We start from the raw sequence: 27,067 nt of genomic DNA on the forward strand, positions 1-27,067 counted from the left end.
GCGTTGGCATCTGTCCTGCACTTTCGACCGCTCCCCCTTTACACAGACATCGATCCAGCTCTGTGGCCGCTGCCGCCTCAAAGGCCAAAAACAATGTTCCCTTCATTGATGTTTGTACCTTTTTTTTTTTTAACACAGAATGGCGAGGAGCGGAATAGAGGAGCAAAATTTTCACCTTGAGCAAGCTGTGAAAAAAGGTGCCATTGTCTTTCCTTCTCCTCCCGTCCTGCGTCTCCCTCGTCTCTTCCCGCTGAGCGGGGCGGCCTTTTGATGCGAGGCTGATATCTATTCACGTGGCTCATTCATCAGCACCGCGTCGCTCTTTAAGCAGTCGAGCAGGAAGCCAGATCAATACGATGGCTGAACGGATGGATCGCTTAGGAGTCCTCTTCAGCCTGGCGAGATAAGGGACTTTTTTTTTTTTTAATAGATGGCACTTGAAGAAGTCACACGGGGTGAGCGGGGAGCGGCGTGAGAAACATGAATAAAGATCAGAGCGCGTCGCAGCCCGTATTAAAACGGTGCCGAGGCTTTTAGATTGAAAGAAGTGGTGAAACTTTGGAGAAACATCTGTGGGGGGGGGTCTCACTGGAATTATGCTTCAACGTGGAGTTTCTAATTAAATCCACTTCTAACCTCTGAAAGAGAGTAAACATGCATTGTTCCTGTGATCTTGAATAAAATTAAAAGAAAAGTCGAGCTCACACAATGAAGGTAAAATCTGATTTGGGGAAACACAAAGCCGACAGTTTGCCTCGGCGTGGCTGAATGTTCACAGAAGTCAATCTGACAGTAAACGATTGTACCCACCGGTCTATCCAGGTGGTCACATGCAGAGCATGAGTGGAAACTGTCACTTAGAACTGGATTTAATCTTCAAATTTCCATAAACAATGAAAAATACTGTACTTTGTTCTGCCAGTGAGGTTTCTCTGTTGATAACATAAAACCTTTAGCTCATTAGAAAGCACCAACAAGTCAAATCAATCGTGTAAACATAACGTTTAATATAACAAACACTCAATCTACCTGTTTATGAAAAAACTGTGATGCAACAGTTCTAAAAGCCTCACTATCGTCCATATTAATATTCTATAAAGGCAAAGAAAGGACGGAAACATTCAGGTTGTGATTGGATGGATTCGTCTGCACTTCAGTAACCAGCTTGGCTCTTGACTCTGAAATCGAGTTTCTCTAATGTGGGAGGGGCCACTGGAAACTGGAGAAACCTGATTTCTCCAGTTTCCTCTGGAGAACCCTGCCCCCCCCGCTCCATATCCACGTGACGCAGGATGTTTAAAGTGCAGGTGACGTTATTGCTGTGTCGGTAGAACAGTCGAATCAAAGGAGACGTTGTGAACGATTCTCCAAATACATCTAGTCAAAGTCAGACTTAAACTGAAGAGTCGACTGTACAATAAATAAGTTTCTGCTGCTCAGGAGCCTCTGACTTTTTTGTACCATAAGTAAAGACTTTGGAATAATATCAGACTGTTGCCAGATGAAGACGAAAAAGAAAAATAATCTTTGGATTTCTCTCTCTCTCTCTCTCTCTCTCTCTCTCTCTCTCTCTCTCTCTCTCCCTCTCTCAAGGCCCCTTTTCTGATGAAGCCCGATTTACTGTTTATATTATATCAGAAGATATTGATGCATATTCTGGGGTTTGTTTAATTACGTAGTTATTTAATCTGTTAAGACGTGCGTCAATAATTCATTTAGTCTTATTGTGACATCAGAATTCAGTGTCCCACTGTTTGTTGTCTTAGTTTTTTAGGCAACTTTGTGTTTTATGCAGACACATCAAAACGGAGGCTTCCTCGACGACACACAACTTAAAATGTGCAAATACCAGTTTTCTTACTTGATGGTTTTGCTGGAATTGATGTTTGGATCACTGGTCCTGAGGCATTTTTCCATCATGCTGCTGATACATTGCTCATCAGCAGCCACTTGCCAAACCTGATGTGAGCTGAAATACGGGGGGGGGGGAGCCGGGGCCAGACAGCGACAGGAACGCTGACAGGAAATCAGCGAAAGGCGTGACAGTCAGGGAATGAAGTTGAGATCGCAGGAGATGTTGTCTCTGATGTATTTGTCACACACACACACACACACACACACACACACACACACACACACACACACACACACACTGAGTCTTTGTTTTTATTTTTGCGGTTTTCTTCTCTGTCTTTGACACAGCTTCCGAAGTGCAAGTGTGAAAGCAGTCAGGGGAAGTGAAGTGAGCCCTGGAAAACTCTCACACTCGAGAGACACAGACACACACACACACACACACACACACACACACACACACACACACACCGTGACACTAACAAACAACCTCTCCAAGACATGTCATCCCTCAAGGCGATTCTGTGAAGAGTGCAAAGAACACTCCGGGTTTGATATCGTGTATATTTTATTTGCTCAAATGTGGAAACACACGGAAAGTGGAGAAGGCAAAAAAAACAAACAATTCCCACAGTGCGACAAAATCCAGCGGAGGGAAGAGAGTGTAGGAAAAATATAAATCAAGACGACAAACACCAATGACAAGTTAATGTCAAAAGTCAGAAGTGTGGAACTGTACAGAAACAACAACATCCAGAAATATAGCTCATTCTAAATAGATAAATATGTTGGTGGATGCTTATAAAGCTGAGACAGGAAAAAGTTGTGGGTCCTGAACCTCTAAGTTGCTCGTGGAAAGTGAGAAGCAACGTCGGAGATTCCAATATCACAATTATTGGTTAATCTACACGAGCGTATGTCTTGAGTGTTATTGGTTTCATTTGTTGAAATCCTCTTCACGTCCCAAAAAGCCAACAACGTATAAAGTCATCAGGGGGAAAAGGAGCCGGCGTCTCGGGCCCTCGCAGGACTGTGGTAAACTCGTGTTTCGCTGGCTCGCCGACCGACCTGCCCGCCTGCGTGCACCCGAAACATGTTCTCACTGCACATGATCCTCAGTCGGAGAGACACACACCTCTGAAGCCGGGGCGAGTCACGGAAAAAAGTCGACCTCTGGCAGTTGTCAGTGCACATCCGTGTGTTTTTTTCGGGGCGTAGCTTTGACGAGAGACCCAGTTGGAGGCGGCGGGATGCATCGGTTGTGTGTTTTCAAACATCCTCAACCCCCAGCTTCAAGCTTTAGATCCTGTCCATAGTCCAATCGGATGCATCGTGTAGTTCTCTGACTTCTTTGTGATGATGTTACTTATCCTATGACATCATATTAGGGGATGATTGTCTCCAGCTAACTTGGAAAATGTGTTTTTTTGTTCATCTTGATCAGCTGCAAAAGTAAATCATGTGGAGATGTCTCACACAGACACACACACACACACACACACAGACAATACCCTACTTTCGAGTACTTTGGAGATGGCAGGTTAATTCAAAGTTAAACTAAGACGTGTAGAGAAAAATGGAAACTTTAAGATATATTATTTATGAAGGTTATATAGGTGGGAACAGTTGTGTGTGTGCGTGTCTGCGTCTGACATGAAAGTGGCAGAACAACGACGTGAGACCCACAGCACCGTCGTCACCTTCATCCCTCACCAGCTGCTGCTTCTGTCTCACACCGTCTTACACTTCTGTATCCTGTGAAGCCGTGACATCACCCTCTGGTTTCTTATGTTCCACCAACTGTGGAGATGTTGGTTGCATTGATTTTGCATCTGATCACATTTTGTACAGTGTCTCCAACAGTTCCTGGTTTGAACAAACGAGTATTTGAATAACGTCTTAATATCTTGAGTAATTGTTGATTATATCCTGTTAGTTTTATTTAATATGCAGGTGAAACTGCTGTGATTTGTCAAAATGACCTTAAATGATTCCTGCGATGTCGGAGCAGCAGCTTATGACTTTTTAATTAGAAGACAAAAAAAAAACCCCGAAGGCTGGTCCTCAAGCGTCAGACGTGTGGCTCATTAAATATAGATCGATGTTGGCTGTAATCACCTTGTCTGTCAAACGCCGTCCGACCAAAAACACCTGAATATGCAGAGAAAATTCAGTTTTGGTTAATGAATTTCTGTTCGCCGGAAAATCCCAGCCACAGTCGAGCACCTTTCACTACAAATCACACCTCGGATGATCCCGTGGTTCCCAGTTTTTCCTCGTTGCTCGATTCCTCCTCTTGACTCATGTCGTCCTCTCCCTGTCTGTACACAGTTGCTTCCTGTCCCTGCTCCTGGTGGCCGCCGTGGTCTGGAAGATCAAACAGAGCTGCTGGGCGTCACGGCGACGAGAGGTAAGCCTGAGACGCGAGCGTACGTCAAATATTGATTCTGGCCACTCGGGCAGGTGAATTAACAACCATGCAAACATGTACTTGTGGTCCTGTTCATTTCGGTGTCTGTTAAGTTGTTGTTCGGTCTCGACGTCTCTCTGGTCGGTGGAGTTTAAAAAGATCACGCTGAGGGTTTGCACCGGAAAGTGTAAAGATACTCTGCAAACTCTCAGGTACCTTTTGGTAAATACACCACCCGACTTCTCTGCACGTCATCGAACACGAGGGTTTCATGGCTTTTACTCTCACGTAAGAATATATTTAAACGTATGAACTTAATCATCTTTTCATTTGATCAAAAATCATAAAGGTTTCTGAACAAAAAACTGTTTGAAAGGAAAAGAACAGAAAGATTTCACCTGTTCTTCACGGTTCCTTGTCTTTCTTCTCCTCCTCTTCCTCCTCCTCCTCCTCCTCCTTCTCCTCCTCCTCCTCTCTCCATGACCCATTTCTCTTTTCAGTAACAAAGTATTAATCTTTCTAGATTTGCTCATTAAAGAACAAATGCATTGAACACACAAAGGCCTGAGTACATATGTGGAATTAGTTGTTAAAATATATTTATTTATGCGAATATTATATCTGAAATTTGAATCATGATGTTTGTTAAACTTTTAATACAAACCAAGCTCATCAGTTCTGCCATGAAAATGATAAAACCAGCAGAGAGGTCCGGTGTTAACAGTTTGTACTTCCACCTAAAAGTTTGGGTTAAAGTTATTGATGCATTTATCATTTATTAATGAAACATCACTGTTGAACACTTTCTCGTCAAGTAAGTCCAGAACCTAAGTTTCTATTAGTTAGCTTCGCTCGCTGTAGCAAACTTGGCAGCTGTGAACTCAATGTGTAGTGAGTTTGAAATCCTATTTTACCTTCATGTACAAATCACTTTCTTTTTTAAATCCTCTTCCAGGTCTTTTTCCAGAGCGAAACATTTTAATAATCAGTTTATTTAAAAGTCAATTCTGAGCTTTATTTTAGACAATCTCAAATGAGGCCTTAATGAGCTTTAAACGCCCAAAGGATGAACGCTGATCAAATGCACGTACTTCTTGATACAGTTATATTTTGTGTGGCTCCGCTGTGAGACCAGTGTGCTTTTACCTGCTGCTCTTAGGAAACCCTGTCTTGAAAAAGCAGGATTGATTTTTCTCTCTCTCTCTTCAGGCACTGTGCAGTTGTAGATTGCTAAGTCACCCGATGATACATTAGTCCTGTCGATAATTAGTTCAGTACGGCGATTATATCAGTTTGTGGAAGGCAAACAATTAAGGCTGTGTTTTAATTACCGGAGCCGGGATCCTGTGCGTTCGCCTCGAATCCGGGGAACAAAGCATCGAGCTTCGGTCTTTTCCTTTTTCCTTCTGCACATCCTCATTTCCAGTAGAGTCACATTCCTGTCAGGTGGGAGCTACCAGCCTGAGAAAGCTTCATATCTACAGCAGGGATGTTTGCTCTTGTGTGCTTCCTTAACTAGAAAAAAAGAAAAGCTTACATAAACTTTAGATTGCTTCAAAAAGGGCCGCAGGTCACACTCTGTTCTCCTTCTCTTCTTTAAGGGTTGTAGGTTTACATCAAAAGAAGTCACCTCCGCCGATAATACAAGACATTAATACATAAATACATCAGGGACTTGATAGACGGGTAAACAAATAAAGCTGAGAATAATAAAGTTAATAATATCCGTACCTGTCGCCCTGTTTTCTTTATAGATTCATAACATCTTGCAGTTCAACATCACAGAACTGGAAAAGTCTAGAACATGCTTTTAAAATTACCTTAATGGTAAATTAACTGTATTTATATATCGCTTCTCTAGTCTGATCGACTAAACTACAGGAAACTTTGCCGGCATCCAAAAAAATCTCCCTTTTAAAGTCACTACAGCTAAGAACAAAGTCGTACGTATGTAAAACTCAAACATCTTCAAATAATAATATTAAAGAGAGACATGTAAAACCTCAAGTTGTACCTGTGCATCAGAGAATACAAGGTTGTAAAAGGCCTTGTGATGCGCTGCAGATTTTAAGTAACAATGACGTTAACCTACTTTTAAAAAAAAAAAAAAAAAACCCCGTGCACGCATCCACGGTGCTGACGGGTAGAAAGAAAGCCTCCTGACAAAGCCCCCGTGTGATTGGTTTAAATGCCTCCTCAGATGACAGCAGCCACAATAGATGTGCTCAGTTTATGACTTTACTTTCGTTGCCATTGTCCCGAGCAACTGCGACGGGCGTTTTATTTATTTTTGGTTCCAGGAAATAGGACACGGTCCCAGTGGCCTCGGTGTTCGACCGACTGAGGCTCGGACTTGCATTTTGAGAAGTCGCTTCCTGTTGTTCCATCACAGTTTCCAGAAGGGTCCGGACCCCCCTTTTGAATGAGTGGCTGAAAGGTTGTGTGTGTGTGTTGCATTGTGTGTGTGTGTCTGTGTGTGTGTGTGTGTGTCAGTATCTGAGGTCATACAAGCTACTGTTGTGCTTAAGGTGAACTTTTTGTGTTTTGCTCGTCACGCTCGCCGCAGCAGGCGAAGTGGCTTTCGGCCATAAACCTCGTCCGAAAGTGTCGTCATGACCCTGACCCCTGTTTGCCTCTCAACATCCCCCCCCACCCCCCCCTTCACCTGCTGCCACTCCACCCTCTCTCCACCACACGGCCACAGCGGTCCAGGCTGAACCTTTTTCTGTAAAATTAGCACAGGAGCTTTGTTAAGTGGTTTCGGGGGCAGCGGGAAACTTTGAAGCCGATATTTAACTCCTCAACACCTGGAAAAGCTTTTTTGTGCACAGCAGAGTTTGATGGAATCCGCCTGTGATGAGTTGATTTGGAAACTAAAATGACGCTAAGTGCAGCACACACCCCCGCTAAGGCCCAGCAGTCCCCTCAGATCCAACCAGCTTCACGTAAAGGCATTGCCTCCTTAAATAAAATGGCGTGTACAAGTTTCTTAACCAAAGTAAATACCAGATCCGTGCTAAAAAAATAACTACATGCCTGATATTGCAACGAGCCGTCAAGATGCTGCCCTGACTCGCATCTATTCTAGGAGCCGGGAACCTTTTTTTTGGTAAATAATCCCAAGTGTCAGACAACCCATTAAATACAAATAGTCGCTGCTGCCAATCAGAATTACAAACGCAACAGTGACATCAGTGGCACTGCAGGCGTTTCAAAAGAAATCCAGTTGAAACCTGTAGTTTTGCATTTCCATGCTATTAGATCATCTGAGTGAGGTGGAGATAATTTTCACACAAATTGGTTTTAGAGGCTTCTTCATTTTTTTTAGTCAAAGTGAAATATGTCATCCGGACATAATGGCCGGTTCAAACAGCAGGTGGCCGACTTAACGACGTGCCCTTTCCGGGAGGATTTATCTGTCTTTCCTCGGAGGTGGCTGCACTAAAGTCCTGTCACAGAAAAACATCAGCGCAGAGCCGTGTCTGAGGGGAGTCTTATTAATGATGCTCTTCATGAGGCCTTTGTCCTTCGCTGTGGTCGCTGCAGCTCTTTCACTTTGACGTTTGAAGTCGTTTTGGATCTCGGGGGTTCTGTTGCCAGGGAATTCAAGTTAAAACCCAAATCAGGGCCGTTATCAACACGTGTCTTTAGCCTGACGCAGGTGTGGTGCAGCCTCTGTTCACTACTCTGCTCACATCTTTATTTGATGTATTCAAAAGTATTCTTTCACATATAAATATACCTTTTCAGTTTTTTTTAGATGCTCATTATCTCACACGCTGTTTGTGTCGGTGATGTGGAGGGAGCACAACATCAACCAGACGATATTAGAAATGCTCTGTAAATAAAACTCAGATTTCGTCATTGAAACTGTGCAGTTTTCCGTTCTCACTGTAATTACCTCGTCCTGCTCGGGCAGAAATGAACACAGCTGCAGATCTGCCTTCACATGCGCACGTACACTGTGCTAACGCAACTTGACGCATAAATTTCGGCCAAACACAAAGCTAATCGCGTTTTTTTTTCTCCGTCAGGTCAATTCTCCCTCGTTACAGTCGCTTGTCTGTTCGACGCTGGGACCGAAGTGTTCTTCTCAGCGCTGTCGCCCCCGGCTTCATTCCCACAGTCAACCCCGATTCCTCCACGTTACTCCGTGCTTGCATCAGCCGTACAGCGACACACATTTGCATGCGATTATCCCCACGTTCACCTCACTTACGCTGCGATGCGGCGGGAAGCCGTGGCCATTTTCATTTGATGTGGCCATCGCAGGGTCACAGGAATTTAGCCCTGAGCCGTGCACTTCGTACCCCTGACTGCTCGTCATCTGGCTTTGAGGAGGAGTTAAGCTTATTGTGCTATTGCAGTCGTTGTCAGTCTTTACCCCTGAAATGGAGACATCGTTGTGAAACCTTTTTTTTATACTGAAAACGATAAAAACTGGGCTTGAAATCAACTTTTTTGAGATTATGAGATACTGAGGATCAACTAGCCAAAACAGATCTAGAGCATTTATTCTTCGAAGCTGTGTTTAATAACCGTAAAAAGGCAAAAAGAACATCGCACACAAAAAAGGCAACCTGCAGCAAATTCTATTTACAGAATCAGTGGCTGCAGACGTGACTGTGTTATTTACTTAGAACAGCTCGTCTGCCCTCTCCTTCATTCACAGCCTGCTAATTTCATGAAAAGCTGCAATGGACCCTAAAAAGTACAGTGTATTCTTACCTTCAAAGCACTGTGGCTTTTGGAAAGTGTTAATTAATCAAGGGTGTAATGATCAAACTTATTCATTTTCTTTTTAAGCTATAGAAGTGTTTTTTAAAATTTTTTTAAATGGTTTCAGGGCTGAGAAAATACAGTTCGGCTGCTGCTGCCTCATCACAATGTTTATTTGCATGTGTGAGATTTAGGTGTTGATGTAAAAAGCCTCGAGTAAAAAATAAGTTTCTGACTGTATTTGAGGTTCTTGTAACCGTGGCAGCAACATGACTCCTGCTGAGACGGGTGCAGGTTGGTGGAACAACCCAGAGCCCACATGTTTGCATGCGTTTGAAAGTGTTCAGGTTCATGTTTTTCCATCCATGTGTGTTTGCAGTGCATTTGTTTGCATAAATGTGCGTGTGTGTGTGTCTGTGTGTGTGTGTGTGTGTGTGTGTGCTGTCTGAGTCTTAATTAAAACCTTCCTCTGAGACCTGACGGTTCCTTTTGAAGGAGCCTGAGCTGCCAGATGGCAACGGACAGAACCCAACCGCCGCGGCCATTTTGTGCCGTCGAAGGCAGCGGCCCTCTTAGTCAGAATTAGCCCCTCTGCTCTGTCAGAGCTGGTTGATTATTCCTGCAGGAGCGTTTGAGTGCAGCAGGTCTGAAGTAGATGCTGCTCCGAGGATACATCCACACTAGTACATCTTCATTTGGAGACACAAGTCATTTCCATCCCCGCGAGCAGTTTATCGGAGTCTGAAGCTGACATATGGTTTGGCCAATGATATCGTCCAATATGAGCCTCACGCAGACGTATAGGAAAACAAATAATGCAGAAAGTATGTGCATTTATGTGACATTCTACCCATAAAGATATTTTCTTAATCCAAGTTCTCCACATTTTGTTAGATCTGTTTACTTTATATTCATAGATATCAAGTTTATGGTTTAGGGTTTTATAACAACATTTTAGGACTGATGAAAGTTTTTACTCCCTAATACCAGTATCGGCATCAGCCCACAAAAATCAAGGACACTAATGTGGTTCTGTTTCCAACTGTCTCTCTGTTTCCCGTCTTTACCACAACACAACCCAGGAGTTTCCAAACGTCTCCGCTCTAGGTTCTCAAAGAGTCCGTAGCCGTGTGGATGACGGGTGTTTACATAGCAACAGTAATGTTATTTAAAACTAAAACATAGTAGTGTGGATGTAGCCTGAATATAAAGAATTCTGGCTTTTCTAAATTCTTTCAGAGCGACTTCTTTCTTTACCTTTTCATACCGTGGTTCATCTTTGAGATGAAGAGACACTAGGTCATAAAACTGGGAGCATAGCTTTCTCTTATCGACAGGCAGCAGCTACAGGTGTCAGCTTCCTGAGGCCTGTAACACACGTACGTGATAAAAACACATTTCTTGAGTGGATGTGAGCAAGCAAGCTAATTAGGGCAGGGATCCAACAGCAGCATGGAGGGAAGGGCTAATATATCATGATGCAAAATACTGTAATAATGGCACCGCTTTAACATTCGCTCTTCTTGCCGTAGGACAGAATATCTCTTTTCCTTTATTCGACTGTGGCACCGAAAGAGATTTCAGGCCATCTATTTTATTTAGGGCAGAAATTTCACTACCTGTCTTGAGTATTGTTTCGTAAAGGGGCAGAAAAAAACCCTGCAGCAGCTTTGAAGGACATTGTTCTGCACGACGGGGGAAAATGTATCGTCGTCAGTTTTCAGTCTTCACTTACAACTCGTACCGCTAACCCCCTCCTGACGCCCTCCGTACTGTACCGCCATGAAAATATCCTCACGATTGACAGCAAGTGTATTTACCCGACATGTAACACAGATACATCACGCATAACTTGACATATATTAGACATGTATTGCACCCTGGGGTGTTGGTGGAAATGCAGAATGTGATAATATCCCCCCATCGCTGCCGCTGCGTCCCACATGATTAACTGTTGTGGGTTCTTTACACTTCGCCAGAGGCAGGCTGCCGCGAGGAGGGAGGCAGAGGAAGCGGCATAAACGTCTCCAGATACCCTCACATATTTATTAGCCCATCAAGCTGCCCCCCCCCCCCCCACACCCCCAACCTCCATCCCTCAGCTATAAATATGGATGTCAACCAAGGTGTCAAGGCTCAGGCCCCTGTTAGAAATACCTGCTATTATGCCATAAAATGAGTGGGAAGCTGCTCAATGGCGCGTGATGTGTAAACTCAACTTTTTGTGTTGTTCTAATCAAATGCAACCCGGCTCAGGTTGTGGGGTGTTAATGAAGGTACACACACACACACACACACATCCACCTGCCACGAACAAACAGCCACCGCTTCACTTCTGCCTTTCATGCCTCTGAGAGGGAAGGTATACAGTCCGCACATAAAAGTTTCTGAATAACGGGAGCGGTTCAGGAGGAAGATCTGAGGCGTTAACGAGACAGGCGGCTGGGAAGCGGCTCCTCCTGAAGACGGGAATTAACCTGCGAGGTCGCCCCGTTAAATAAGCAGCAAATGTTAACAGTTGTACCAAAAAAAGTATGAAAACAATGCACGTGTTGTACATTTAGAGACGTTCGGATCTTACCACTTGCCAGATGTCTTGTTTTTAATCAATTATCAATGCACTATGCATAAAACTCATAAATCCATAGATTCACACCTAGTTAGCACGGCTAGAATAAAGCTCTTGATGTCTGAAGCCTCTAAGGGGATATTTTTTATTATTTATGGGTCATGTTTTCTTTAATGCAATATAATTTGTATAACATGTATAATGATATCAATGCACAATACGCACAATTTCCATAAAGCCGAGTATAAATACCTCGTTAGCACAACTAAAATTAAGCTCTTGATGTCTGAAGCTTCTAAGGGGATATATTTTTATTATTTATGGGTCATGTTTTCTTTGAAGCAATAGAATTTGTGTAATTTGTCGAGAGGCAATAATATAGATGTTTAAACCATCAAAGATCATCTGTTTTCTGGCTTTGTGTTAACACTTCAGCGGAGATTACACTCAAAGTCGGGGAAATATCTCAGATGTAAACTATTGTCACTTCGAAAGCTCATCCTCGCTTAATCCAACTGGAACAATACACAGTTCCAATTTCGATCTCTTGTAATTTATTTCAACAACATGTCAATTTTTATTGTGAAAACCCTGTACAATAGGCCTTTGTCATCTTTTCAAGAGTTTAATAATCACTATCTCTTTTGAAAGCTCTCAAACCCTGACACATTTTTTGTAATTGTATTACTACATTGCTCTTTTCAGCGTCTGATACACAGTTGAGTAAATGTGTTCATTAGGGGCCAAATTAAAATGCAGCGCTGCCAGAACTTCTTCTTGCCGGCGAGGATGAATCAGCGCCGGCGATAAAGTTGTTAAACGGTTCCGCAGCCGCGTCCTTGTGGTTGTGACCTCAGCCACGGCAAACTGCTGACCCTCGTTTTTTTGGGGGCGGGCGGCTGTGTCGCTTAGTCTCCTTGACTCGTCCCGCCCAAGTGTCATCGCTGTGTCTGAACCAGTGGCTGGGAGCAGTTCCTGCGGCCGAGATCAGGGCTCTGCTCTATATTCCTTCTATCTAGAGAATGGACGCTATCAGGGACACTACAGTTGTGCGTCTGACTGCAGAAACTATGTGGTTTTAACCTTGTTGGCTAAAGTGGAGTGTTACAGACCAGAGGACCCATGATGGCAGCTGTAGGTGTTTGGCTGTGTTGATGCTTCTCATGATGATCTGAGTTCCTTCTGTGTTTATCTGGAGAATCCATAAAAGAACAAGCTCTGGCTTCCCCTGGATACAGAAGTTAATATAGCGTGTGGTCACTGGCTTTGTCCTTTTTGTAGTTTATTACCTTCCTCTCGTAGCTGCTGATAAGATCTGGTGTCCGTGCCTCATATGTGGCCGTGTCACTGGGTACACTGGGTACACTGGTCACCTGGACAGGATAATCAGCTGTGTTCAGCACCACTGTTTGTCTTCTTTTATCAGCCGGCAAGATGGTGACGTTTTAATCTGTTTGTGCGTTGACAACAGTGCGAGCCTGGATCCAGATATGTACTTAAACACTATAGACAACATCCAGTGAATTGGGGAAAGAAGCATTTGGACCCACTTCACATATCAAGCCACACAGAGAATGTGTACTTTTGTTGGGAGGGAACAACCTGCAGCTACAAAATCACTGGGAGGAAAAAAAACATAAAGCTGAAGAGAGACGGATTTTATTTCCCTTACTTTATCCAAGAGTGTGGTCTTAAAGTTTCAGATCAGAGGAGAAATCCGAGAGCAGACATTTCACACACAGAAGCAGGAGAAACAAAATACCCGAGTTAAAGCTCAAGCGGTTTGAGCACAAGCAGAGCAGAGGGTTTGAGTGAAAGCACTACACACTCTCAACGTGAAGTCAACAAGTCCTGTTCCCAAGAAAGAGACAACTTTAAAACACACGACACAGAACTTAACGTTAAGATCCTTAATTGCGTTATTATTCTTTTTAAAGCCATAAAGGCGGTGGTCTAACTGAACTCATTAGCATCTCACAACAATTAGACAGAACTACTTTGCTTAAAGATGAGGATTTAGTCTCACTGGCTCTGTCAGCGACGTTAAGACTTTGACTGGATCCAGGCCATTTGTGCTATTTACTGTATGTTGAAACACTCGTCATGTAAAGTGGAGGATTGTTTTTTCGGGCTGACTAATGTCTGTTTAGCAGCCGTAAGTCCACCACTTATAGTAGCTGGCTCTCTGTGCTTAGATTTCCTACAACACTACGAGTAAGGCTGACAGACTTGCAGAATAAAATCAATACCTTTTGGCACAGTCTTGAGAAAACTGAGCATTTTCCAGGAAAGGATTTATTTGCAGGGCTGTTGTACAAGGTTCTATTTGATTGTGAAGGGTTTTGTTTTGTTTTTTTCCTGCAGTGGTTTCTTATTGAGTCACGTTGCAAGAATGTGATTTGCTAACGTTGTCGGATCTTTTCCTGACAATTACGATCAGGTGTGATCTTATTTGAAAGCAGATGGAAGTTTTACCGAAATTGATCTCGACTAAAAGGAGTTTAAGTCAACGGAGAACAATGTTGAGGTTGATGAAATGAGACGATAGCCAACATGCTCTGTTTAACCCCAGGACTCAGACTAAATCTTAAGACAGCTGACGTTACGGGGAAGTGGGAGAGAACTGGCCCTGGTATCCTCTGAATAAGCAGAGCACTGAGATATAATGAAGATATCAAGCGGCACGTAGAGCTCCACATCAAATTAGTTTCCAGAAATATCCGTAATGATGAGGAGATTCCCCTCCCCAGCACGGCTGCTCCCGGCCCGTACGCAGCAGTCCCACAAGCAGATGGCTGGATATGAATGCGCTTCACACATGAGCAGGGAGGAGACGAAATAACAATCTTTCCACCTTTACTTTGCAGCTGTTCCCCCCCCCACCCCCCACCCCCCTCCCCGACGAAGCGCTTCCCGATGATGCTCTGTAAAACATAATTTTAGAATCATGGAAATGCTCCGTGGCTCTGTGCCTTTTTTTAAACTCGGGGCTTGGCAGGAGTGTGATACAACACAATCCAGAGAGTGAATATTCGGCTGCATCCCCCTGATGCTAGTTTAATACACAGGACCCCCAACTTGATGCACCAGGTGTTTACACACTCCATATTCAAAATGTTCCAATAATATAAACCAAGCTAAACTCTCGAAAGTGCCGAGTAGTCGCTGTAATTAAAAGTTTCAAAGGAGGCAAATTTCAGACGGTGACAATATCTCTCCCGGTTGCCCAGAGGAACCGAAGACGTGTCAACAAGCTGCTGCCAGAACCGCTGCACAGCCGCTGTCGCCTGTAGTTCAGTCTGAACACAATCCAATATCGACACTAATACAATCAGTGTAGCTTGTTAAAACTTCACATCGGCCCACAGCCGGAGCTGTTACAATTTAATGTTTGATACAGCGTGGTAAAAATACTCGATACACAATATCATTAGCTGAATACATAAAATATACACAACTGGAAACTAAGGGGACTCAGTAGAGCACAGAACTGCACCAAGGCCCAACTCTCTCCTCATGAAACCACTTTTAAATTCACTAGATCTGCACCAGAGTCTCTACACTCGTAGGCTTCAGTCCCCTAATGATGAGAATTGACTTTTTTTTCATCAAGAACCATGAATTATTTTGTGAGGACTGAATTAAAAATGTTGAAAAAGTGCAGAAATGTTTCCCTGCATCCCCCCCCCGATCCAGATCTGCACCAAAATGAAATTGGATTCTCCCCTGACCCGCACCACATCCCCTCCACTAGGTTCTGTGCCAATCCGCCCAGTAGCTTTTGTGTAATCTCGCTTCAAACAAACGCAGACAATAACATAACCTACTTGGTGAAAGTAATTACAACATTTAAGCAGCGAGTGGGCAGAATAAATCAGCACAAATTAGGCGACAGAATTCCGAGGTATTATTCTAGGACGAAATTAAAATTGTTTTCCTTTTTACTGGGTTGTTCTGGTAGAAAAACAACTCGAGTCTCGACCCCATTTCTTGCTCATAATGGTTTGATAACAACATCTTTGAAATCATAAAGAAGAAAATAATTATTTTGTTATATTTGTATATCGACCCATGTTATTATTATCAGTCAGGCTAGTGATGTAATCAGCCCACTTTACTTGTGCTTACTGAACTTTACTAAAACAGTTTGTTTACTCTTGAGTCTGACCTGGAGTTTAAGTTTGGGTCCATCAGATGTTTCAGTCCAACTTTTATACCATCTTCAAAAAAAAAGACCTGCACAGCCTCTAAACACAGATGACATCCGGTTCTGATGATCTGCAAATATCCAATTAGACAAAATTTCTATTTATGTGATGACAACAAGTCTAGAAGGGACGATGATAATAACTTAGAGACTCTGTGTGAAGGCTCTCGAGCAATTTCCTTTTGCTGGCAATGTTGAGACATGATTTGACAAAACAGCCAGAAGCAGCACTTGACTGTATCTTTGAGCCTCTTTGCTAAGGTCTAATACAGCCCTGGGACAGGAAGTACATTTTAATAATTGCCTCAGTTTTTATTAACAGTCCAGACGCAAGATAAAATAAACTGGGCAAACGTGAACCGTAAAAAAAAGGACAAAAAGTTTTTAATTCAAACTAACAAACCCTTAAATTCCCTACAAATGAGTTTAACCTACCTTTTAAGGATTTGACGATATGCTGGACTTAACTTTTCAGGCACCAGACGTGAGCTTGGGGAAAATTCAGCTTCCTCTCTCTTCACCTCGAAACATGTTTAATCGGTGATGGTATCTGCCTGGGCTGAAATCTGAAAGGAGGGAATCCCATCGCAGTTTGCTTTTGTTGTTAATGTCCAGGTAAATGTTCGTTTGCTAATCTCCATCCTGTGCTTGTCAAATTGAACTGCGACCAACGAAAGACAATGAAAAAAAACACATCAACAGCCAAATCTCCCCCCCCCCCAATAATCATGCTCTTTAAATGCGATGTCCGAGTTCAGGGGCCGGGGCAGTGATCTATAATTACTCCTGTTGCGAAACACAGCTCCGAGTCTTTCTCAGCGTCAGTTAGTCTGAAGATTTACTGCTCACGTAGCCGAGTGTGACACGGTGACGCACGGCTTACGGAGCCATTATGCTCATTTAAGGTCACTTGATAATACAGCAAAAGCTACGTGACTAAAATGTGAATGTGAAAGGTCTCCTTGTAGTTTCGGGGGGGGGACAAGTCGTGGAGAAGACTCGTAGTTATGTTTTTTCTTCCACATGGAGGTGAATCATTGTTTCCACTCTAAGAGTAATGGTGTCCTTGAAGGCGGATTGTTAGGGTCGTGGCCCACGTTGCAGCTCAGTGGTGCCGTGTGCCGTACTGGGCTTATTATGCTGCATCACTTCACAAGATGCCAGTGGGAGTGCTGGTTCTAAACCTGCCCTGCTTGCACTACTCCAGAGTTTAAGAACTGCTTCAACTGAGAGGTTTTACAAACGCTGCCGTCCTCGTCGTTTCGTTTGACAACTCGCTGACTGCGTTTTTAGTTTGAAACACTGACGTAGACATTCAGACCAGTTTGCTAATTGGGTCCTTTCGGTCATGACACGGCCTTCGCTGGTTTGTCAGCCTTCTTATTACATGAGCCTCTTCTGGAAGAAAACCACCGGCATTAGCCTCGGCTCCCAGTGCAGAACGCAACATGAACTATCAGGTGTTTCTAACCCTGTTGTCTTTGCTGTTAGACTCTGCATTTTACAATTATACAACTGTTTACACGTTTAGGACACAGTTCTGCAGCTAACAACCTTCCTGTGTACACCTCAGCACTTAATTAACAACTTGGCGAGGGTCTCTTATGGGTTAAAAATCTTCCTTTGCTTGTGACGGAGGCCCGGAGCATGAACACCATGCAGGAATTGTCTCCCTTCTTCTTTTCCTCTCCCTGAAACCAAAATACGTGTAAATTGAAATTTTTAAACGATTGGCAGTGCAACCGAACGCCGCGCGGCCTTCCAGGGAAAACGTGGCGCCCCTGGAACATTAAGAAATATGCTGCTGATGGATTTACTTTCATTTAATTGCCTATTCTACTGTAAGGGATATTCTATTGTCTCCTCACAGATGAATAGTCGGAGAGAAATGAAAAGAGAAAAATGCAAAAAGGTTGATTTATCACTTTTTTTTTTTTTTTTTACACTCCTACCTTTTTTTTGGACTTGGAGGAAAAAAAGTCAAAGCATCATCTTTTTCACAATGTGAACGCTCAATTCAGCTGTGGTGCCTGACAGACTCTTTTCAGACCAGTGTGTGTGTCGTCTCAGTTGTCGGGCACTTTGGGCCATTCCCCCCCCCCCGACAGTCCAGCTGTGGCTGCACCCACACCAGGAGGGTTTGGAGAGGGAGAGCTTCCAACCTTATCTCACCCTCCGCAGAGTGCCATTAAGACGGGAGGAGGAAACGGGTTCTCTCTTTACCCCGCCATCTCCCTCTCTCTCTCTCTCTCTCTCCCCTGCCGGTGGTGGGAGATGAATTACTTATGGTGACCCAGGCCGGCACACACTCTGCTCGGGCCCGCCCGCTCCCTCAATGCCGCCGTTCCTCACACTTAGCCATTCTGTTCTGTCAGCTCGCACGCTGCCAGTCCCCGAGGCGGCGGACTTCAGAGCCACCTTCAGCAGCGTCTGGGCTGAGAGGCTGCTCGTGTCGTCTGCATCCTGCTGCTGTGTGGCCCACTGTCGGCTGGTGGGCTGCAGACACAGACATCTCACAGTGTGCTCCTTCTTCTGAGCGCTTCAGAGGTGTAGCAGTAAAGCATGCTAATGCAGCCAGTTAACCAGCCAATACAATAACATTTCCCGGCTTATAACGATCATTTTGAAACTCATAGTCCCTATTATGTAATGGTATATTACATTATGCGGGAATGAATTATCCCAGGATCAGGTTTTATTACATTTTCTGCACATTGAGAGCGACAGTTTATTAAATTCTCTGTTTTGCTTCCTCATAAGTCTTTGCTGTTTTCTGGAACAGCATGCAGCCACATGAAATGCTTAAACGATCCCTGGAAAGCAGAACTTATGAAATTTTGTGCTGTAGCATTAAAATGATTGAATAGTAAAAGTCTCCCTTGAAACCCGCCGCTAATGAAATTCAGACCCTACAAGCTATAAAAGTGTCTAAACGACATCACAAAAAAACTCCCAAAATTAGTTCAATATCTCAAAAGTGATTAATCAGTTACTGATGTTGTCTTAGCTGCAGGTTTATGACGCATATTAACGAAGGAAAGCAGAGATGAAGGGAAAAAGTGTATTTCCTGCGTTCCTAACCTAAAAGCGCCGTTAAATTAACCAGAGCAACGCTTTAAAATTCTATGAGAGCTGCCTTCCCTCTCCTCCCTCTCTCCTGAGGTCAACGTTCACTGCACCGCGGCACAGAACAAAAGGCCCTGCGTCTGAGGTGATCAATCCTGAAGTGAGAGGGAAGGAGAGGGGAGCTCCGATGACGAGAAGCGAGAGGAGCAGCAGGCGGCGCTGAAGGTCACTCACAAAGGGAAGCCGAGAGTCTTCGGGAAAAACGTGCATCCTCCTTAAAGGCGAGACCTTGTTAATGGTATCCTCTGCATAATCAAGCTAACGGGAGTCTCCTCGGAGCTGACAGGCTGCAGATTCATCAAAATGCGATGGAAAAGTATCGGGGGGGGGCCACTGCAGCACTGGCAGCCAGCAACCTCTGCAACAGTGTTTAGAGTTGAGCTTTTTACTTTAGCCAAGTCAACTCCAAAGAAAGTAACATGTGCACATGGCAGAGATTTGTGTATGTGTGGCACGTGCAAACATTTTGTGTTTTGCAGCGTTTTGGTGCGAAGGGGAGAAACGGTGCACCGTCACCTCACAGCGAGAAGGTTCTCCTGAGTCTGGGGTCTTCACTGAGTGGAGTCTGCATGTTCTCAGTGCTCTGGCTTCCTCCCACAGTCCAAAGACGTGCAGATTAAGTTAATTGGAGACTCTGAGGTGTGTGAATGTTTGTGTGTGTCTTGCTCCTGTCTTGCGTTGTGCGCTGGCGCCTTGTCCAAGGTTTGCTCCGCCCTCTCGCCCAGTGTCAGTTGGGATTGGCTCCAGCTCCCACACGACCCCCGGAGGATAAGCAGAGTCGATGATGAATGAATGTTTATATGTGGGTTGGTTGGATTTCTGGTGTCATTCACATTTTCTGTGCGTGTGTGTGTGTGTGTGTGTGTGTGTGTGTTTCCCCAAAGACTTCTAAACCCTGCTAATCTTAATTCCACAGAGACGATGCGTATAATTAGATTCTGGATCGGAGCCAGTGTGTTGCTCCTCACAATATAGAGGCCGGCTTATCGTCCCAACTTCCCTGCACTGCGGGTGACCCCCATTTGGCCGGGAAACATCCCCCCCCCCCCACCCATCCATCATGGCACCGGGCTTATCATAAGCCCAGAACCTCTGTCAAACCCCTGCTCCTGTAGTTTCTGATTCCGTTTCATCTCATCCCAGGCTGCCTTCACCTACTTTACTTTTATGTGCGTCTTCTAACAGCAGCTGTCGAATCTGCTCCATCAGCGCCGCGCTCTTTGTTTTAACTTCAGAACCCGACCTCCGCTCACTCCTGCCACTCCGACGTCAACACCCCCCGTGCATCCGACTTCAGATCACTGTTGAAGATGTGTTCTCTGTAGGCATTTAGAAATATTGTACTTTTAATATGAGCACAAGTTGAAGTTGCTGTTTGTCTTTTCCTCTTTGTGTTACACGAGGAGTTCTCTCTCTCTCGCTCTCGCTCGCTCTAACCTCTGCGTTTCTGGTACGGTACTTATTGCAGCTGTCCTGAGGAATTAGCATCTTAAAAGGGCAACACTAACCACTGCCCGTAAGACCTGCTCCCAAACACCCGTGCACATTACCATATTCCTACTGTATATGTCAGTGTTCGGTTTCCAGTCCTCCAGCGAGGCAGCACCGTGTTGATCTACGCTCTCCCCCTGGTCGGCACATCTCCACTCCTGTACATCCACCGCCTCTCCTGTCTGGCGTGAACCCGCGGGCGTCGGATGGCGTGCTACGGCGTGATGTGATTTAACGGGACATGTCATGATGCGGTGTGAAGCTGCGTAACACAGCCGCTGTGTGTTGCCCTGAAGAGCTTTTACCTGTGTTGTGTCAGTAACACAACCAGCAGAGAGCGAAGGATACATGTTATATTACTATCTGGTGTTTTTCGGTGGCTGTGGAGATGATGGAAGTTTAATGTCAGACTTTAAACCTGTGAATGTTACATAACGATCACTGCTTCTAATGATGATAATGAAGTAGAGGAACTAAATTTAAAGTAATTTAACTTTAACGGGTCCAGGTCCACTTGTGCTGGACCTTTGGACTGTGTCAGGTCGTCTGTATCAGTTGTGATGAAACTTGAAATATTCCAACTTTATCTCATTTGACATTTTAATCTTAAAAAGCTCCGAAAGACAATAAAACTTTTTAAAACATCTCAAATCAGCGATATTGTCAGTTTACATATTAAAGCAACACTATGCAGATGTGTTGCCTTAAAACAGCAGCTTGATGAAGATGAGTTCAGTGACTGTGAATTTATCTTTTTTCAGTCTCTCACCGTTCAGCAACTTGAGTGAAGCTGAACTGTGGATCAGTTAGAAGTTATTACAAACCAGAGTTTATCTCTCAATATTCAGCAGGAACCTTTTTAAAATATCAAGAGTTTTGTGGATTTGTTACAGCGGCAGCTTTTCTGGTTCAAGTAAAGGTAAAAGTGAGTAAAGCTAAAGTTACATAGTGCTGCTTTAACTTTACCACAATAAACTAGAATGTGAGAATATGAGTTATGACCTGTACCGCCGCCAGCCACCAGGGGCTCCTGGCTTCAGTCCTACAGAACAGAGGAAAGAGTCAACCCACTGAGCTGGAGCCGAACGTTTATAACCGAAAATATCATATCCTGATTTTTATATCCAGGTAATGATAACATACCTTTAACCTTGAGAGTGTAAATGTCTTTGCAGATGTGGAGTTTCCACAGCAGCTCCATGTTTGGGATTCTGTGTCGATCGTCTGGTGTTTGTGTTTCAGCACTTGGCTTTTGAGTTGTCGCTCTCGTGCGTCGACTCTCTCTCTGTGTGCTGTCTGACCTGATTCTCACGCCAGTGGTGAATGGAGGTGTGTGTGTGTGTGGTGTTTTCAAACGGTCGTGGGGACCAGTCTGTGGCGAAATACAGTTTCAGGGGTTCGTTTCCGACCTTTCATTCCCAACACCACGGTCCAAATAAGCTTTTACTCACCGGCTCCTCATTCTGTCTTGGCTGGTGTGAGTCAGTCTCCTGTTTGTGTTGCCTTCATGCAAATATCCTGCCTGCGTCTGAGCCACGTGGAAGAATGCGATGCATCATCCACATGATGGAAAACATTGCCGTTATGTGATGAAGAATAATGTCAAACAGGCGTTTTCTATAGTCCCAGGATGTATCATGTGAGTTATCTCTGCTTTGATTGGTTAAACGGTCTTTTAGTGAATCCTCTCAATAAGTACTTCATGTTTTCTATTGTTCCTCCACACTTCTTTTTTTCTTTTTTCATCTTTCGCTTTCTTTAAATCTCCTTGTTTTCGCGTCTCCTTCACTTTATTGTTCTCGCTGGTGCGCTCCTCTTTGATGGAGTATTGATCAGAGGCGTGGACGAGGCAGCGGGGAGCAGTGCGTACAGGAGGGAGGTAAACAGATCGGGATGGATGGTGAGGTGGACAGAGAGGTGCCGGGCGCAGGCCGCAGGAGGCCGGCAGAGAGGAAGAGGAAGTTTGGGTGGTGAGGGGGGGGGATGATGGAGGTAGAAAAGACAGGAAGAGAGACAAAAAAAGACGTAGAGAGAGAGAGAGAGGGAGGGAGGTGAGGATCAAAGCTTTCTCCCTTGTCAGTATTCACAGCTTGCGTCCTCTACCCCCCACCTCACCACCGGAGAGATGGAAAGATGAAGCGCGGGAGAAGCAGCGAGCAGCTAATGTCGTTTCACAGACAAAGATTCCCTCGCTCCTCTGTCTCTGCACTTTCCTCCCTCGCTCCCCTCCACAGTTTTCCTTCAGTGATGCTGAAGGATGATTGAGAGCTCTCCCGGCGCCGGCATTTCTAAACAGACGCATCAATAAGTAAATGGCTTGATGTGGAGCTGCGTGTGGACATGGTGTGTGTGTGTGTGTGTCCACTGGTAACTGCGCCCAGCGTGTGTGTGTTGGTTTTATCAGCCTGTGCACATGTGTGTGTATGTTGTCCGTGCAAACGCCGATCCAACTCTCCATCCCCTCTTCCCAGAGGCGAACCCTTTGAACGCCTTTGTGTCTCTCTCTCTCTCTCTCTCTCTCTCTCTGCTCCCATTTCTTTTCTTTTCTGTGTTTGCCATCACTCGTCCCTCTCCGACATCCTCCCTTATTTTTCTTCTGTCTCATTTCCCTTCCTTTTCAGTTTCCCCCTCCCCGCTCCCCTCCCTCCGCCCTGCGCGCTCTGCTGACGCATTCAATCTCTCTGGCACGCCGCTGCTCACTTTGAGAATGCTCAAAGACAATCCTGTGCCAAAAGGCCTTCATGAATCCACAAATGTATTCTTTGGCCACATCAAATGATTTTTTTTTTTGCTCAACCTGCTTTAATCAGCGTAGCCAACACACACACAACTCCGCAAACAAGGGATGAAACGAATGACGATGTGTTTTATAAAACGTGTCGCTCGAAGACGATCGTCGCCGAAGTCTCCCCTCCCTCGGATTGAAGGAGCGTTTCAGCATCTTTCAACTTATTATGTTGGGTTTTCTGGCAGTAGCTCGACTCTTCCCGTCGACACTCGTCCGTGTTGTCTCCCGTCGCAGCAAGCAGCTGCTTTGTTTCAGCAAGAAAAGCTCCGTTTGTGTTCAGCATCAGAATGTGGTTCACTGTGTCTTTCTCTGCGTAGCCGTGTCCTCCTCAGGATGCAGACACGGGAAGCAGTGGAGCCTTTAGCACCCATGGGAGACTGATATGTCCCTCTGAAGACCCAAACAAGGCTAAAAGGAGAGTGAATATTGGACTTACACCCCCCCATGGCCGAACATGAATCCCAATGAACACTGCTGTTGCGTCTCAGGTGGCAGCAAATCAATTTACACAGGTTTAAGTAGTGAAGGTTTCGCTTGAAAACCCCAAAACTACTTCATTTTAAATGACATAAAACCAACAAACCAACAAACAATGTATGAAGCTGAAGCCAAAACAATGTGTTGCAACTGACAACAATCACATGAATCGTGTGCAGTTGGATTTCTGATGATCAGTGAATCATATTTAATCGCTCGTGCGCTCACGCTTGTCACGCGATCGTTTATGTATTTTATCTTTACATATGTGCGTTTAATACAAACTTCACCTGCAGGCACAATCACCCATGTGCTGCTATGCTGTTGTGCGTACATAATTAATTCCATTCTCTGTGTGTGTGTGTGTTTGTTTGAAAGACTATATTTGCACTCATAAATATACACACACAAACATTGATGGGTGCTCATATGCTGCTATATCCAACCTCCCAGCATGCATGTGTGCAAATGCACGTGTCTATATATATATACGCTCATGTCATATTCGGATATTTAGCCATATTTACAAAAACACTACAAACTAAGTGCCAGTTTCCGAAGCAGGCGACTTGCACTCTTCCTCCTCCTCTGGCTCCTGGTTCCTCTGGAGCAGCTGCCCACTCGCAGGACGTCGTTATGAGATCTGCACAAATAGTTCAGTGTGTCGGACTCCTGCCAGGTCGGTGGTTCACCAGATCAGATCTCCTCCACCTGATGGAGGCAGGGTAGAGGTTAGACGGAGGAGATGAATATTGTATGTCCAGGCCTTTTGGAAACGAATGCCCAGCGTAGTTATGGGGGAAAGAACTTGTAGTTTGAAGACAGGAAGTGATTTTAGAAACGAATCTAAATGGAGAATCTATTGTTTCTACTGTTGTACTTGTTTCTGCTGTATTTGTCCTGCGTCGCTGTCGATAACAATCACATTTCAATCACAGTCCTCGGCTCTGAGTTGTGGGAACACACAGACGTGGTTGTTTACCACACATCTGACAGTCTGACTACCTGTGTTTCCTCCCCTGTTGGGCTCTTATTGTCTGATTCCTTCCTCCTACAAAGGTGATTTTCCAAGTTAAACGCTATTATATCCTTTTGCAAATGGTGCAAATTGGATACAGGTTGTGAAAATGTTATTTGTTTGAAATGGTAATAGCGGCAGTTTGCGTACAGCTCACAGGACAATAGAAGCTTCACAGCCGCTGGAGCACGACCTCGATGGAGGAAGAAATCAACCCAATAATGTTCGTTTTATAGCTTCGGCTCGTTGGCACGTGTCACTGACTCTCGTGTGAATTCTTAAACCGACTTTGGATGAATTCAGCCCCTTAAATCTACAGTTAGTCTATTTTATATCGAGATAAATCCAATGATATGATCAATGTAAATGAGTCTCAGGTGTTTATTGGAAAATGAAAAGTACAATTCTTACGATATGAAATAATGATAATGAAACTTGAATTATTTGTTAATTATATCACTGGTGTTAGGAAATTGTAAACAAATTATATTTAAAAGAAAAACAAGAGCAATTACTGTGACTGTTGAAGTAATTCACAACAAAAGACTAAATAAATGCTAATGTTGCTCTGTTGCTGCTGGATGTATAAATATCTGTTCACCAACAGCTTTGCTAACGACTTTGTGTTTTTCATTAGCTCAGTTGTGTGTTTGCCTTTTTTGTTTTGCTGCTTCAAGCTTCAACTTGTGTGATTAGGAAAAGATTCTGAATCGTTCAGAAGACGAATCTGTGAAAACACAATCGTCGCATTTGCTGTAAATGAAAGATTTGCATTCACATCCCACTGAAATGTGTTCTAATCAAACGTCTGACAGTTAAACAGTTTTTATCTTCAATGGGTTTTGTTCTTGGGTTTTAAATATTGTTGTTGAAACTTTATTGATCCCCTTCTTGCAGAGACTTCTCCATTTGAGCGGCCTCTTGTTTTGCAGTGCAACTTATTGATGGTGGATAATTCCCCGGTCGTACAGCAGAAGTATGTTTTAGTGAGAAAAGCACAGGAGTTTAGGCGTTTTTCTTAAACAAAGGTTACCTGCATGTTGACAGGAGCGCGGGCTGTTAGCAGAGCGAGGCTGAGGGAGTTGCACTGAATCTATAAAGTTTGTTTACTGCCACATTCAGATGCCCCTCCATCTGCTTTTTATCCTCTAAATCAATTCCGTTGCTTTGTGCAGTTGGAGAAGCGGCGCTTATGCAAAAGGACGTCGGCTGAATGCAGATTCTCACTCCCTCTGCGCGGCGGCTGCGGCGGCGGCGGCGCTGCCTCGCTGCGTCGGCTGCATCAGTATGACCGACGCCGACGCTAAAATTCTTCAAGTTAATTAAGAGTTTACCTTCATTACATTCCTCGGAGTGAAACATGGCGTTGGGAGAGTGTGTGTATGGAGTATTGATTCTGTTTTGTTTGGCAGAAAGTTACAGATCTGATTGTTGCCTAACAGGAGTTCTTGTTAATAGAATGATGTTTCAATCAAACACTAATCACATCGAGCGTCAGTGGGAGACGCACGAGGACTCGTGTTGTGTCGGCTCGCTCACGCTTCACTCAGCGGGATGTCTCGTCACGTCGGATTCTGAATCGGGTAAATGACTCGCTAATTTGGGTTTTCATTTGTTTCTGCGTGAGTGTGGGAATTCAAGGGCGTCAGACCGGGCACGTCGGATGCCTCTGGTTTTATTTGTGTATGTGCTAATGAGGCAACTCTCCGCCCATTGTGTTTGGATTCATTCATAGTTAATGGGTGTTATTGTTCTATTATGATTCGCACTTTATATTTATGGCTGCTGCCTGTAGTGTTGCTCGTCGTGACAGATTTGGTTTATAGTGTCTCCCTCTGTCTGATGTGAGATCCTTTTATAGACTCTCTCCGTTACTGTATCTCCTCCTCAGTAGTTTTATTATTCTCTGTTATCACTCCCACTTTTATGTTTTATTAACTCGCACATTTGCTAATGATCTCTCCTTTGCAAAAAAGTACGAGTTCAGTAATATGACTTTTGGAGAGAAAGCATCGCCGCAACAGTTCTGGTCAAACAAGGGAAGTCAAATGATGAATGAAGAGAATGAGGGGGGTGATGCACGCGCTGTAAATCAGTCATTTTTATATCGTACTGACTATGCCGTCAAACAAATCGTTAAAATAAAAGAATTGATACCAACCAGGGATTATAGGATTATAAAAATAAAGTTTATATCTCATATTTATGTGTCTTGGAAGCTGTAATCACCAAATATGAGTTCAGTTTTTATTGTTGATCTAATTCAACACTACTAACTTTTCAGAATAATAATAATAAGAAGCAGTGAGTTTACTGGAAAAGACACTCACATGTTGTATTCGTTCTTTTCTGAAGTGTACTAATGAAAACCTTATTGTTTGATAAGTGGGTTGTGCGTCAGACTATTT

At 44.1% G+C, this 27,067-nt stretch overlaps 1 protein-coding gene across 2 annotated transcripts in view; it reads left to right on the forward strand.

The window, feature by feature from the left end:
* Nucleotides 1–27,067, forward strand: part of atrn (attractin) — a 109,506-nt gene that overhangs the window by 66,830 nt on the left and 15,609 nt on the right. For both annotated transcript variants that reach the window (XM_034576842.1, XM_034576841.1), the window contains exon 26: nt 4,186–4,264. In XM_034576842.1, coding sequence (XP_034432733.1) covers nt 4,186–4,264 — 79 coding nt within the window. The remainder of the gene's footprint in view (nt 1–4,185; nt 4,265–27,067) is intronic.

The sequence above is a fragment of the Hippoglossus hippoglossus genome, chromosome 22 (assembly GCF_009819705.1).
Source record: "Hippoglossus hippoglossus isolate fHipHip1 chromosome 22, fHipHip1.pri, whole genome shotgun sequence".
In the NCBI taxonomy this organism is placed as follows: Eukaryota; Metazoa; Chordata; class Actinopteri; order Pleuronectiformes; family Pleuronectidae; genus Hippoglossus; species Hippoglossus hippoglossus.